Source organism: Rhizophagus irregularis, chromosome 9 (genome assembly GCF_026210795.1).
Source record: "Rhizophagus irregularis chromosome 9, complete sequence".
NCBI classification, from domain to species: domain Eukaryota; kingdom Fungi; phylum Glomeromycota; class Glomeromycetes; order Glomerales; family Glomeraceae; genus Rhizophagus; species Rhizophagus irregularis.
Genome location: NC_089437.1, coordinates 1,574,841 through 1,589,121, shown reverse-complemented (window position 1 = coordinate 1,589,121; position 14,281 = coordinate 1,574,841). Strand labels below are relative to the sequence as shown.

Sequence of the window (14,281 nt, the reverse complement as noted above, 5' to 3'; positions counted from 1 at the left end):
ACATACTGAAATTATTAGTATTTTATTTTATTTTATTAAATTACATTGAAAATTATTAAAAAATAAAGAACCTATCAATTTATTTATAGAAATTATATAATTATGTGACATACAGTATATTAAGTAAAATTTACTACCTTCTTATTAATTGAAACACTTCATAATCTTCTATATAAAATTTATTATCATCTCTAATCTTTTTCTCATAATATTCTTGTTTACATATATTAAGATCGTAAGGATTTGATGATTTTACACCATATCGAATAGTAACAGATAATTTAAGATCAGAGGAACCAAATGAAGGACCACATAAATCAGAAAAATATAATGCTTTATCCGTATTTTTTACATAACTTAATGTTGAATTTTTAATATTATCTTTAAAAGAAAATATAAAACTATCTAAAGATTGAGTCCAATCACCATAATATTTCCATATTGAAGGATTATATCCACCTAAAATTTCTTCAGATCCTTTGACTTTAATAAAAATTATAGTATTAGGTTTATCATCACATAATTCATGAAATTTTATAGGAGTAAAACCATCTTGACTTCCTCTTAATAACAATTTAAATTTGTATGGAAAATACATTTCTCTTAAATATGAAAAATTATTATTAACATCCACTTTATCAACCCATCTTGAAATCATGGAAATAATATTCAAATTAACGATTTTTGAATCAATAATTCCATCAATTTTAATACTTTTAGGAAGTGATATATTATCATCATTTGGTTCACTTTCAGAATCAATATAAGAATTTAATAAATCTTTATAAAGTTGATGACTTAAAAGCTTTTTGTATGGATCAACATCACGAAAGAATTCTTTAGATGATAAACTAAAAAATCTAATTAAAGGTAAACAATTTTGTAAAGTATTTTTCATTACATTGAAATCGTTATCTGACCAAGTATCAGGATCTGGATTTAGAGTAGGATTTTGTTCAAGACCCCATTTTAATACACATTTCCAAACTTCAGATTCTTTCATTTGCAGATCATCTCTCTTAATAATAGAAACTAAAGATTCTTCTGGAAGTGAGACGAATTCAGGTGAATTAAATATATTCTCAGGAGAATTAACGTTATCCAATAAATTATTAGATTGAATACTTGTTTGATTAGTAAGTTCAAAATGTTCTTTCGTCCATTCAGGTTTATTTTCGATAATATGTTTTTGTAAATGATCAACTAATTCTTGAAGTTGAAATAATTCAGCAACTTCCGATATCTTTGTTGGTTGCAAAGTAATATTTTCGTTCAATGAAAAAATTCCACCATAAATATACCTATATTATTGATTAAACCGATATTTTTTTTTTAATTTATTAAATTATTATATTACAGTATTAATAAATTACTTACTTTAAAATTATTTGAAAGATTTCTGGTGATATACTTTGTAATTTAATATGAAACAAGTCATTATAATTTCTATTCTTTTTATTTTTCGAAGCTATTATTTCTCTAAAATAAGAAGAACGGTAACACAAAATGCTCATATGAGCACGGAATATTTTCACATAAGGATCTTCACCAACTTCAATCGTAATATCATAATATTCATCATCCTCCAATAATTCAATAAAATTTTGACTTAATTTCAAAAAAAATTGAGTAGACATTTTTAATTTTATAAATTATGGGAAAAAAAAACTTATATTAAAAAATGAAAAAAAAGAATAAATAAATAATAAATAAATGTAATTTAATAGGTTCCAAAATGAGTTTACTTAATTAGTATTTTATAACTAAAAATGAAGTCAGCGGTTTTTGCATTTAGAATTTATTTTGTTTATCTACAAATATTTTGTCATACAGCCCACACCACGGCTGATATATGTGTAACTTCCCAGATAGTGTTACAATATTTATTCATTACTTAAAATAGAACTTCATTGTAATCCTAACGTAAGTCGTGACGAACTTTTCTTTAAATGAATTTCAATACTCTGCATAACGTGATATTTAACCAATCAAATACGATAAATCAGCTCTCCATATTCTTCGTTATAATCATAACAAAGCGAAAAACCGAAGGTTTCGTTAATTATGTGCTAGATAATATATGTGTTTTATTTAAAATATCATAAATGTTCATTTATTCATTTATTCATTTGTTCTTTTACCATAAATGTTACCTTTAATATAATTTGACACTGCTTTAACTGGAATACTGGATTAACATATTGAAATAAGAAACTGAAAAAAATTGGTATATTCATAATTTATTGACTTTTGTAAAATAACATTATTTTTACGTCACAATACGCACTAAATACCAAAGACAAATTCGATTGTAATCTAAATTAGTTTTCTTTTTCGTAAGGTTTCTAGTTCGCGAGAAAGTAATATTCCTATATTAATTTCGTACTAAAAAAGAAATATTAATAATTGTAATCTATCATATTAAATTATTTAAGTAGTCATTTTTTTTGATATTTTTTAATTAGTTTACGTAATAAATTTTCGTACACCATAATTCGGTGTTTAAAATTTAAAATATTCTCCAACGACCTTAAATAGTATAAAAGGACATTTTTTTTTGAAAAAAAAAATTACTGGCATTATACTGATATAAGTAAGGATTCTGCCGAATGAAATATTCATTTTACTTTGGTGGAACTTTCAACTCTGGAATATTATATAATGCCACAGTAAGAATTTCTAGCGTAAAAATGTCATAAAATAACGCAAATACCCAAATAATACCAAAAAATGCCAAAATATGGAGATTGGAGAGTACAAACTATAAAAGATAATTATCGTTAGATCAAAGTATTATATTACGACATTATGACAAAAAAAACTCTTGTATTAACAATCAATATTTTTGACGAAATTATTTAAGCAATATAAAATTAAAAATCAATAATTACTAAAGAGATTTTTTTTTTTTTTTTTTGAAAATTTAAATACAAACTTGTTGAATAATTTTGTCTAAATAAATATGTTACGATGTAGTTTATACCTTGATTTCTAGTAATTAGCCGTCCATAACTTTGACAATTTGAAGTATTCAAATAAGTAATCGCTTAAATACTACATTATCACTAGTTTTCTGCAACAGAGACTTGCAAAATACTTTTACTCGTGAATTTTATCAATTTCTATCCTGGCGTATTTTCACGTGATATTAGTAAAAAATATTTATCGCGCATTGCCACACCCTCTACTTTAAGTATTCTGGGGATTATTATCGTGATGGAAGATACGAAAGAAAAGTTTCACCCACGAGCCCGAGGTATATGCTTAAGAAATACTCAAGGATCATGTGGACCGTCATCTGAAATGCGCAGTACGATAATTCCTGAGCCATTTTTAGCCACTTTCTGGAAATGAGTATCGAACTGCTTTTCCCTTTCAAGTTTCATCTGTATTTTTTAGGAGTAGACGCCCTTCAGATACTGCGAGACATCAGGGCAGAGAGTGGCAGACAGAGAAATTTCTTACCGACACTAGTTGTGTCACCAGATGGAAAATAGAACTAGACTTAGAAAAGCTAAATAAAATTTACAGTTTTAAAACAGATGATTCGTATAATATCGTTATAATACCTTTGAAGAATCGACAATTTGATGAATTCTAATTGGATCATTTCGTGATGTTGATTTTTAATGAAGAAATTTTCGGTAATTAGTACAATTAACTTGTTCAACAGAAGCGACCGTAAAATAAAATTTTTTTTTTTTTAGTTATGTCTACACGTCCTGTATAAAAGATAACTATTTAAATTTAAATAAATTGTATATGTTTAATATAATAATACACAATTAATGAGAGCGCACATGAAACTCTTAAAATGTTACGCGACGCGTCGACGCGATGATTAATTATTGACAAATATAGATAGATTGATCACATCAGTGATATCAGTGATCACATCAAAGGCGCAAAGGCGCAGTGCTGTAGTGCTGTAATGAGTCATTGTAAACAAAATATACTATTGCTATTACATAATTTATAAAAAAATTGTACAACAATAAAACATATAAAATGACCTTATTTCCTTTTTTTTTCTTACAAAAATTTTTTAAATACACAAACCATACAAAAATTTTTTTTCTTACCAATAAATACACAAACCATCAAAGAAAATATAATAGAAATTTTTGCGAAATCAAAAATTTTTTAAGCGTTACATACCTAACAATACGCTTTAAAGTTTTTTACATGATGATATGTTTATACTTAGACACGAACTTAAAACCCACTATCACTATGTCTCCAATATGAATAAAAGGCTAATAATAATGTTGTTTCCGAGTTCTAAACTCTTCTAACAAAAAAAAGATGACGGGACGGCCCATACGAACAACAAAACTCGGTCAAGAATAAACAACTACTTTGCTTTCTTGTGTGGCGCAGTAACAGTAACTTACGAAATCATCTCCAGGTAGAGAGGGTAGGTAATTTCACTATCATCAGACTTTGGATGACTGTAAGGGTTACCTGCTTAACGAGTGCACTAATCTTTTTGTACATTTTTGTACTTAAGCATTTCTGATCAAGCCAACATTAGTAGTCATTAGTTGGTGAAAAAAAGAAATAATGAAATTTCATTAGATCTTTCACCCGAATAGAAAATCAAGTGGAACAAGAAAATGAGGTCTTAAATTCACAAGTGAGTGTGTTATTTTTATCTGTTCATGTCTGGTTGTCTTCAATTATAGGATACATGGGTAGTATCTCTGAGGTCAATACACAAACATGATAGTATCCGGTGAGGCCTACAGCGTTTAGTGAGGAGAAATAGGGTTTACCATTATTTTCGAAACGCCTTTTACCATTAATTTCGCCGAACACCCCTATGCTGAGGATATTATCTCCACGTGCTTTAATCCTAATAATTGTTGGCTTCTGGTTGTGTTTATACCTGGTTGTCTTCAATTATAGGATACACGGGTAGTACTTTGAGGTCAATACACAAACATGATAATGTCTGGTGAGGCCTACAGCATTAAATAGGGTTTTTTACCATTATTTTCGAACGCCTTTTACCATTAATTTCGCCGAACACCCCTATGCTGAGGATATTATCCTTTAATCCTTAATTGTTGGCTTCTGGTCGTTAGATGTTAATGCTCTATACTTGCTTAACCGAGTGTACATAGGTTAACAATTTTCTCTATTTCAGTTTTATAGGTCAATTATGAAATAAATACAAAGACTACTGAAGCAAAATTTTTAAATTTCGGACAGTATCTAGTACCTTCTAATTAGTTATAGACACGTGCTAGTAAGTATTTGCATGTTTTATTTGCTTAAAGGTTATTCATAATAGTACAATTCCATTGACTCTGCAATCTCTGCTTTTATTTACCTAAATTTTTGATAAGGCTTTGTTTAGAATCATTCGTATTAAAATATATTTATGAAAATTTTTGTATCAATGTATAAATTTTTTTCTTAATTAATCTATCTATTAAAAAAAATGGTGTTTGTGTCCGCTTGATCGGCAAGTCATGTTGTACATCTAGTTCAATTCCGGTTAATGAAATTTTCAAATATTTATTTTTTTTAACCAAATGGTTCGTTCTTTTTTTTTTCAAATTTCCCCTTTTCTCTTTCGAAACACCTTTTTCTTTCCCTTTTTTTTCTTTTTTTAAAAATTTTAATTCGGTCTTTTTTTTAGACCATATTACTAACGGTCTTTTTGGACCAAATTATTGTCCTTTTTTTCAGAATTTTTTTCAGTACTTATTTTTTTTTAAACCGATTTATTTTTTTATCCTTTTTCTTTCGATTTTTTTTTATTTTTCTTTCTTTTTCCTTTTCAATTTCTTTTTTCAACCCGATTTTTCTCTTTATTCCTCCTCACGAATTTTTTTTTCGTTTTTTTTTCCGATTGGCTTTTTTTCCAATCCGAAAATTTTTTCCCCTTTTCCTTTAATCCTTTCCCGGTTTGGCTTTTTTTCTTTCAAACCGAATTTTTTTTTCCCGAATACATTCTTTCACCCTTTAGGTTTGGATCTCGATGTTGCGGCTTCACGCCAATTTCCTTTTTTCCCAATTCTTATTATTAATAATATTATTATTTTTTTTGTATCAAACTCAATAATAGACTAACTTTTAAAATAAAAAAAAAAATGATTTTTTTTGTAACAATGTGACAATAAACTACTTATACAAAATCGTTTTTGTAATGAATTTGTAAATTTCAATGTACTGCAAAATTTGTTTCGTGTGATAAATAAAGAAATTTCCACTTAATAATAATATTTCATATACTGTATTGTAACACTTGCATACAATTCATTGTTATTTGTATTGTGTAATTTATTACATTTATTTCCTACTAATGCCATCATAATAATAGTAAAAAACTAGACCTATTTATACTGCATGGCAAATGAAATACAAGTGTGTTATTAAGTGTCATCCCCGGCGCAATGCGACGGGTTGCGCCTAGCTTTTATTATAAAATAATGTTCACCAAAGATGATATGCGAATTTGCGTAAGATTTTTTACAATGCAGGACATACGTATGAAAAGGCGTGCTAAAACATTTAAAAAAAATAAGAGATAACGAAAGGGGAAACATCACTGGACAAAGGAATAATTACGAAATAAAATATTCTTTATTAGAAGAATTTGTAAAGTTCTTTAAAATAGGTGTAACTAATAAATGCATAGGTTCATATTGACAATTATCAACAATTTAAGCTTTAATATATAGTTGTACGCTACTAAACCTTATAATATTCTTTTCTTTTTTAGATCTATCTTCTCTCTGTCTAGGTCTTCTCTTTATTAGGTCTTCTTAGGCCCTTTCTTTATTTAAGTATTCCTTTAAATATTGTAATAAATTGTCATAATACGAAAAAATATTGATAAGTAGTCAGATACCATAATTCTGAAAATCTTATTTCAAAGTTGAAAATATTATGATAATAATACTTAGATGAAATTTTGTTTAAAATTAAAAAACCGTAAACGTTATCTGTTATAGTTTTTTTTTTTTTTTTTTGGTAACCGTATTTAGTCATTTTAATAGTAAATATAACGCATCATAATACATAATAATCATAACATTAATACATTGAAATTCAAAGTCTTTCAACGATGATCTGTTATAGTTTTTATTTTTTAAGATATGATGCAAATTTATATACAGTATGTTTTATGACAAAAGTATACGTTAAATAATTATGTTTTAATATTTATTGCTATTTCTACTATTTCTGATTCATTTCTTTTTGACGTTTTTCTCTCCCATTAACAATCCATTCAATAACACCATTATCATCTACCCTCCGCCTTTTTCTTTTACTATTGTCGACAACGGGATCTTTTTCTTGTAAATCATGTACATCTTGTACATGTTTTTTCACCATATGAAGAAATTCTAATCCTTCACTTATTTTTTTATTTGCAAATATTTCTATGTCATCAGGATCAAGCATTTCATCGGTCGTAATGACTATTAATTTAGATTTTGCTCTACTTAATGCTACATTCCATCTATTCATTTCAAATAAAAATTTTGATTCTTTAGATGTTTTATTTATATTAAAAAATCCAAAACATGCTATCACGATATCTGCTTCTTGTCCTTGTATTTTATCTACTGTATTGATTTGTAAATTTTCATTCTTTATATAATGTTCTAGTCGTGATTTAATTTCAAGTCGTTGTCGACGAAATGGTGTTACTATAAGTAATTTTTGTTTTTCTTTTACTTTTGTTAGTTTAAAATAAGATGACGTAATTTGTTTTACAACTTCTGCTTCAGTCTTAGTTTGATCTGACAATATAGTATCAGAATTGACCAATTCACTGTTTTTAATTATCACTAAAGTAATTGCTGAATCTGGAGACAAAATTTTTCGAATTAGAGGATTCACTTGTGATAATTTATTATCGTTTAAAGCAAGTTTTAGATTTGGATTTTTGGAAATATAGTTTTTGCCATAAATCTTTTGAAAAAATTTATTTAATTCTTCATTCTGTAATATAGAAGTTAAAGAAAAAAAAAAATAAGCTCGTTAACTTCAGTTATATAAGATTAATTATTATGTAGGAAAATAAAGAACGTACCATTCTCCAATTTTCTTTAAGTTGCGTAGTAAGATGTCCAAAATCATATTTCTGTTCTTTTAAGTCTTCTTCGTGCATAATAGAACCGTCTTTTCTGCGCATTAAGCATTGTTGTATTGATCCAAATATGAGAGGATGATCATATGGAAATTTAGGATAAGAATTTTTAATAATTGGTCCTAATTGCTAATGATAAAAAAAAATTCTTAATAAATAATTTCATAGTATTTTAAAATTATCAAAATTCTTAACTTCGTTTATCATACCATATGATCACCAGCAACAATTAGTTTTCCGGTTCTTGGATTTAAACATTCAATTGCAAGTATGGCATCTGAGACCAATAACTATTAAGAAATAAAAATTATATATCTTAGCAATTTAATAAAATAAGATGTTAATTATAAATTTTAATTTTTTATTTTTTTTTACTTACTTGGGAACCCTCATCTATCATCATAATATCGCATTTAACAGTTTTTCTCAATTTATACCAATCCCAAACAGTACCACCAATTACAACAGGACCTTTATATCTTGCAATCTTTTTAGATAAATCTTCTCCTTTACATACTTTTATATCGTCTCCTTTCATATTTTCGATCATACTAAAAATAGTGAATCTATTATAATATTTTCTCGTGCAGGAAATCCTTTCCAATAAATTTGCAATAGCTTCCTTAGTGAAAGCTGTTACTCCGATCACATATTTCCTATTAGTATCTGTTAACTTTGGTAACATACTTAAGTACCATGTAATAAATAATGCAAGAAATTGTGTTTTACCGGAACCCTGTTAAATAGAAATAAATATTATTTTATAAAACTTCGCTAAATTATATATTAAAACATAGTAGGTATGAATTATACTTACAGGTGGCCCCCAAACGATTTGAAGTCTTTTTTTTAATAAATCTTCTGATATTTCTTTTTGCGATGGAGACATACAAAAAGTTTCTAGACTCGAAGTTGAAGTTGTACTTTTGATTTTTTTAAACTGTCGTTCTTCGATTGAAGAACCAGAACCCCATGCATTGGGATCTTTCAGAAGATCCTAAATAAATATTAAATTAAGACGCAAAGATTCAAATTTATTAGTAAAAAATTTTTTTATTTTAGGACAAAAGATGAACGTCCAAGGCACCCAAGATTTGAAGAAAATCTTTACAAATTACTTCGTAAAGAAAGACACTAACCATAGACACTGACTTGTTATCATCATTTCGTTCATCTATTTCAGCAAAGGTCGTTAATACTTTATTAAGATTAAAATCAAAATAACGTTTGTAAAGGCGACAATTTGTAATTTTTGTCAAGTCCATTTTAAAAGTTCCTTTCAAATAAATTGTCCTATTCTCAACTTTTTCTAAACATACAATAGCCAAAGAAAGTACAGAAGGGTTTTTATTGCGATATTCCATATCTGAAAATTTAATTGCTTCCCGAAGACCCTTTTCATCATTATTATTATTGTAAATAAAGAAAAATTATTAAAATTCCTGAATTTCGTGATAATTTAAATAGGAATAGAATACGCATAAATTATTTACATACCTTCGGACTATCTTCAACCAGAATAAATGTTTTAAATGAACTAGGTTCTAATAGACTAGCATCTTTTTCGTTATTTATAATAGTGAATTTCACTATCCATTCATTATTTACTTTATTAATAAAACGTTCATATCGTAATTGAACTCCGCGTATTGATTCATCTTGTGTAAAATCTTTTATTCTCTTAGATCTAATTCTCATGCACTCAGTTATAGCTTCATATTGTTTAAAAAAATATAATTTTCCTAAATAATGATTATTAAATGACTTAATTTCTGTAAAAGTAAAAATTGGTGGTGTAAATATCAATATAGAAGCAATATCATTATCTGTCGATTCTTTTAGAAGCTTGTAATAAGCTTTCATTACGGCATTCACAAATTTAATTCTTAATAAATGGGCTTCTTGAATTTTTTGTTGCGCAGAACTTTGTTCAGAAACCCATGAAGTATAAATATTTTCTAAATCAATTTTCGTAATGTGTTGCTCTAATGAATTTAATAATTCTTGATCATTTGATAGCGTTGGCTTTACCAACTGCTGCCAAATATCAATGAAACGGTAAAATCCTGGTACATAAATTGCAATATTTTCTTTTATCGCGTGTTCTAAAATAATCAATCTTGGAAATTCTCGCCATTCATTCCGACTATCAGGAATTTCCATAATATTATCATCCTTACTTCCAGAAGCTGTTATTAATGACGAATCTTCAAATAAATTAAACAAACATCTTGTAGCTGCATGTTGTAGTGTACATGAAACGGTATTATCATCCGTGGTAATAATTTCCAACAAAGCATCCTGAATAGTTGTTTTTTCTCGTTCAGAGTAAACAAAGATACAAGCACGAGATTTAACTTGTGATAAATATTCAAAGCACTTCGTTAGCATAGTTACAAATTCATCCATCAAAGGGACAAATTTTTTTTGAGATTCCTTCGAAAATGATTCAGCGCGTCTATATTTCTGCAAAATTTCTCCATCACCAGTAAAAAGACATATTCCCCATCCGAAAGGATGTGACAAGAAAGGATCTAAAGACATTGTTATTAACAAATTATGATCCGTTTTTTGGGGAAAATTTGCAACTGGTAATCCTACAAACTTTTCGTGACGTTGACGTTAATATATTATATATGCCGATCAAAAAAAAAAAAAAAAAAAAAAAATACGGAAAATACCTGTGCTCGTTTGGTCTTTTTGGCTCTCAAATACGGTGATCTTTTTGATTTCTTATCATATTTGATAATTTGTTTAATCATTAATTTGTCGCTTTTTTTAACATCATTATCTTCGTTAACAACAATCTTTGTTAAGTCTTCGATATCAACTACATCATTTCGTGATGACACAAAAGTTCTCAAAGACTCAGCATTCTCAGGTGATAAATGAGGAATCATTGAAATAGAGCCTTTAGCATCTTCTCTACAAGTATGTACAAAATCACAAGTTCTACATCTTGTATTATAGTACCAAAAAGGTTCTTTTGTTCTTATAATTTTTGGTAAATCTTTACGAAAGAATTTATCTATCCTTTGAAGCAACAAATCGATATTAAAAGTTTGTAAAGGCAAATGAGGTAAACGAATTCCGATAGTATGCGAAATCGATAGTGCTGGAAAATCTTGAATTATATATTTAAGAAGATAAACATAAGAAGCTGCTTGGAACTAAAAAAAAGAGAAGAAAAATATTAGAGTTCATTCGCCACAAGCTATATTTCAAATAAATATTTTTATATTATATTATTTATATACCTGATGTGAGATTCGAGTACTTTTTGAAGATTTTACATCCCAAACCATCAATTTTGTCTCACCATCTTCTCTTATGACTTCAATAAAGTCTGGTATAAAACTTTTTAATTTAATGATATCTTTTATATTCGCATTATAAACATTTTCAGGTACATCGAATTTCATTTGATAAAAAGTTTGACCGACATGAACATTTCTTAATAAATCTTTGTATGATTTATATTGACAATCTACTACATTATTTAATTTATTTTTAATTTCTAATTCAAATTCATTTCCACGTTTTTTTGACGCTTCAATTAAATTATCTGTTTTATTCTTCTTGTTTTCGTTTTCGTTTGTTGATTTTGGTTTTTTGGAAACAATTTTTTGTACTAATTTTTCACAATTGAATTGGTAATATTTCGATAAATCGGATATCGAAATTGAAGGTACACCCTTTTATCAAGTAATAATAGGTTTCGGAGATTAAAATAAAAGAAGAAATAAAATAAGATAAAATGTTAATAATTATTTTCTAATAATAGTAATTATTAGAAATTGATTTTACGTGTATCGGAAAAAGAGAAAAAAAGAACAATTCTATATATTAAGAGTTAATGACACGTTTGTTTTTATTTACCTGAGACATTTTTATAATTTTTCAAGGTGAATTAAGATAAGACGAAGAAAAAATATTAGGGAAAAAAAAATACGTACAGTATATATATGTAAAATCAATTGGTAACTCAAACTCGACCATATCCCAAGAAGCGACTATAAACCAAACCAGATTCGGTTAGACATTCGAAAGACCAGGTTTGAGGTATGGACCATATGGTAGAGTTTCGGATATTCAATAATTAATTATGTAATACAAATTTATCACGGAATTTACGGAATATACGAAATAAAATGATTGGAAATAATAGGCTGACAATTTAACCGGAATTTACTTAACTCCAATAAAATTGATTCTTGCATATTTGCACACCGGAGCATTTTTCCGCGTAGCCAATTAATCTTTATTTGGGCATACAAGGACCATAAGATTTTCGTTTATAGGGTTCCTTGTAATTTTAAACAACTTACACAAATTTAAAATTCAGTGCATCATCTAATCTTATTCAAGTTAAATGCTTAGTTACACCAATGATCATTGCCATTTAAATTATTTGAGGAAATTTGTTTTTGATGAATTTCTATAATTAATGAAACATTCATCTCCTGATCATCATAGTTTGTGTACCCATAGGTTTCAAAGAAACTCCTTGTTAAAAATAAAACGTTCGAATTGTTCTTTTGGAACCTTACGTAATAAACACACTAAACGTAATGTTTTGTTTCAATCGAGTGATCTACAAATATTATAATATCTTAATTGTAGTAAATTCCAGAAAATTATCAATTTGGTGTAATTATCCCAAAAATAGTACATTATGCAGATTTTTTATTCGAATGATTATACCATGTATATAAAATAATAAAAAAAAATTTATTACCATAAATCCGCAATATTTTGAATTATAATTCTTGTACTTGCGTTCTCGCAAATCTATTTTTTTGATAAATTCTCAAACTTTAATTCTAATCCTGCATAAATCTTTTATCATACTAATCTAGTTTAAATACGCCAGATGGTGAACGCCAGCCTCATAATGTTTAAGGGACTAGCTAGAATTAATTATCTGAAACGGCTGACGCTCTATTATTTGCTTTTAAAGGAATTTGCAACTATACAATTCATACAGTCACGTCGGAAAGTAACGCCCGATTTGAAATTGAACAAAAGTAAAAATATATATATTTTTTCGCTAGTTTGTATATTGATAAAAAATTTATATCTAACTTGCTTGCTTCTTTATATTAAATTTTAATAACGCCGATGCAGCAGCAGCCTTCTCAAAAGCGGAATTATTCTTTCCTTTAGTGCAGTTTCAAGTTCGCCTACAGCCCTTAGGAGGGCAATACACTTCTGGGTAATTTATTGAATATCCCTTCTTTTATTAAATATGTTAATCATATTCTTCTCTTATTTTGGAGATTTGTTTCAGTACATAACTAAATTATTGTATGAAATCTTAAAAGAACAATTAAGAATAAATGTTTCCATAAACATACACAAAAAAAATGAAAGAATAGAAATAAATGAGGCATTGTAACATAAGCAATCGGACATTGCTTTCCGACGTGACCGTACATATTCTAATTTTATGCTTAAAGTTTAATTTAGTTAGAGTGGAAATTAGTAGCTAAAATTAACTTGTGTGAGTTATTAAGCTTAATTTTTTAGACTTAAATTTATTTGTTGATTTTGCCAGAACCAATGAAGCATAAACATTTTTTAAATCAATATCCGTAATATCGTTTAAACGATTTAAATTTAACAACTTATTTCTACATTTTTCTATGTATTAAAATTACGGTCGTGAAAATTGTTAACGACCATAGAAAGATGCAACAAGAAGAAGTGGAACGGCTTCCTTACGAATTGAGAAATGTGGAGAAGATATGGAGTGGGGCGCAATAGAGAAAGATGTGGAATGTGGATGTTGCGGTGCAAGGACTTGAGGAGTTTATTGATTTCCAACCTCTTCAAAACAAGAGTCATTGAAGCGGCAGAATCACATGATGCGACAAAGATATACGACGCTGAATAGTGACTTCACAAAACGTATTAAGGAAGAGAACATTAACGAGAAAAGAGCGACTAAGAGTTTGGAGTGGAATTTTATAAATAGGTGGCGAGTAGAGGACAAATAAATTATCTATTACTCATAGTTGAAGTCACGTGATACTCATTATAGGTTAATAGATATAGTTTATAGTTTAGTGTTTTTCTTTTTTTTTAAAAAAATAAAAATAAAAAATAAAGTTTTTCTTTTTGTTTTGTATTTGTATTTATTTTTGTTTTATTTTAATTTAGATACCTTTA

At 27.5% G+C, this 14,281-nt stretch overlaps 2 protein-coding genes across 2 annotated transcripts; both read right to left on the bottom strand.

The window, feature by feature from the left end:
- Positions 1–133: 133 nt before the first annotated feature.
- Positions 134–1,637, bottom strand: OCT59_029383 (uncharacterized protein; the record flags this gene model as incomplete). The annotated part of the gene is made up of 2 exons (XM_025329421.2): positions 134–1,301; positions 1,378–1,637. 2 exons carry the CDS (start codon positions 1,635–1,637, stop codon positions 134–136), a joined length of 1,428 nt encoding a protein of 475 aa, XP_025169568.2.
- Positions 1,638–6,987: 5,350 nt separating this feature from the next.
- Positions 6,988–11,998, bottom strand: OCT59_029382 (uncharacterized protein; the record flags this gene model as incomplete). The annotated part of the gene is made up of 10 exons (XM_025332625.2): positions 6,988–7,962; positions 8,054–8,239; positions 8,320–8,400; positions 8,490–8,846; positions 8,928–9,107; positions 9,250–9,504; positions 9,608–10,714; positions 10,792–11,280; positions 11,368–11,805; positions 11,990–11,998. The coding sequence occupies 10 exons, from the start codon at positions 11,996–11,998 to the stop codon at positions 7,192–7,194; spliced, it is 3,873 nt and encodes a 1,290-aa protein (XP_025169569.1). The 3' UTR covers positions 6,988–7,191.
- Between the last annotated feature and the right edge of the window lie 2,283 nt (positions 11,999–14,281).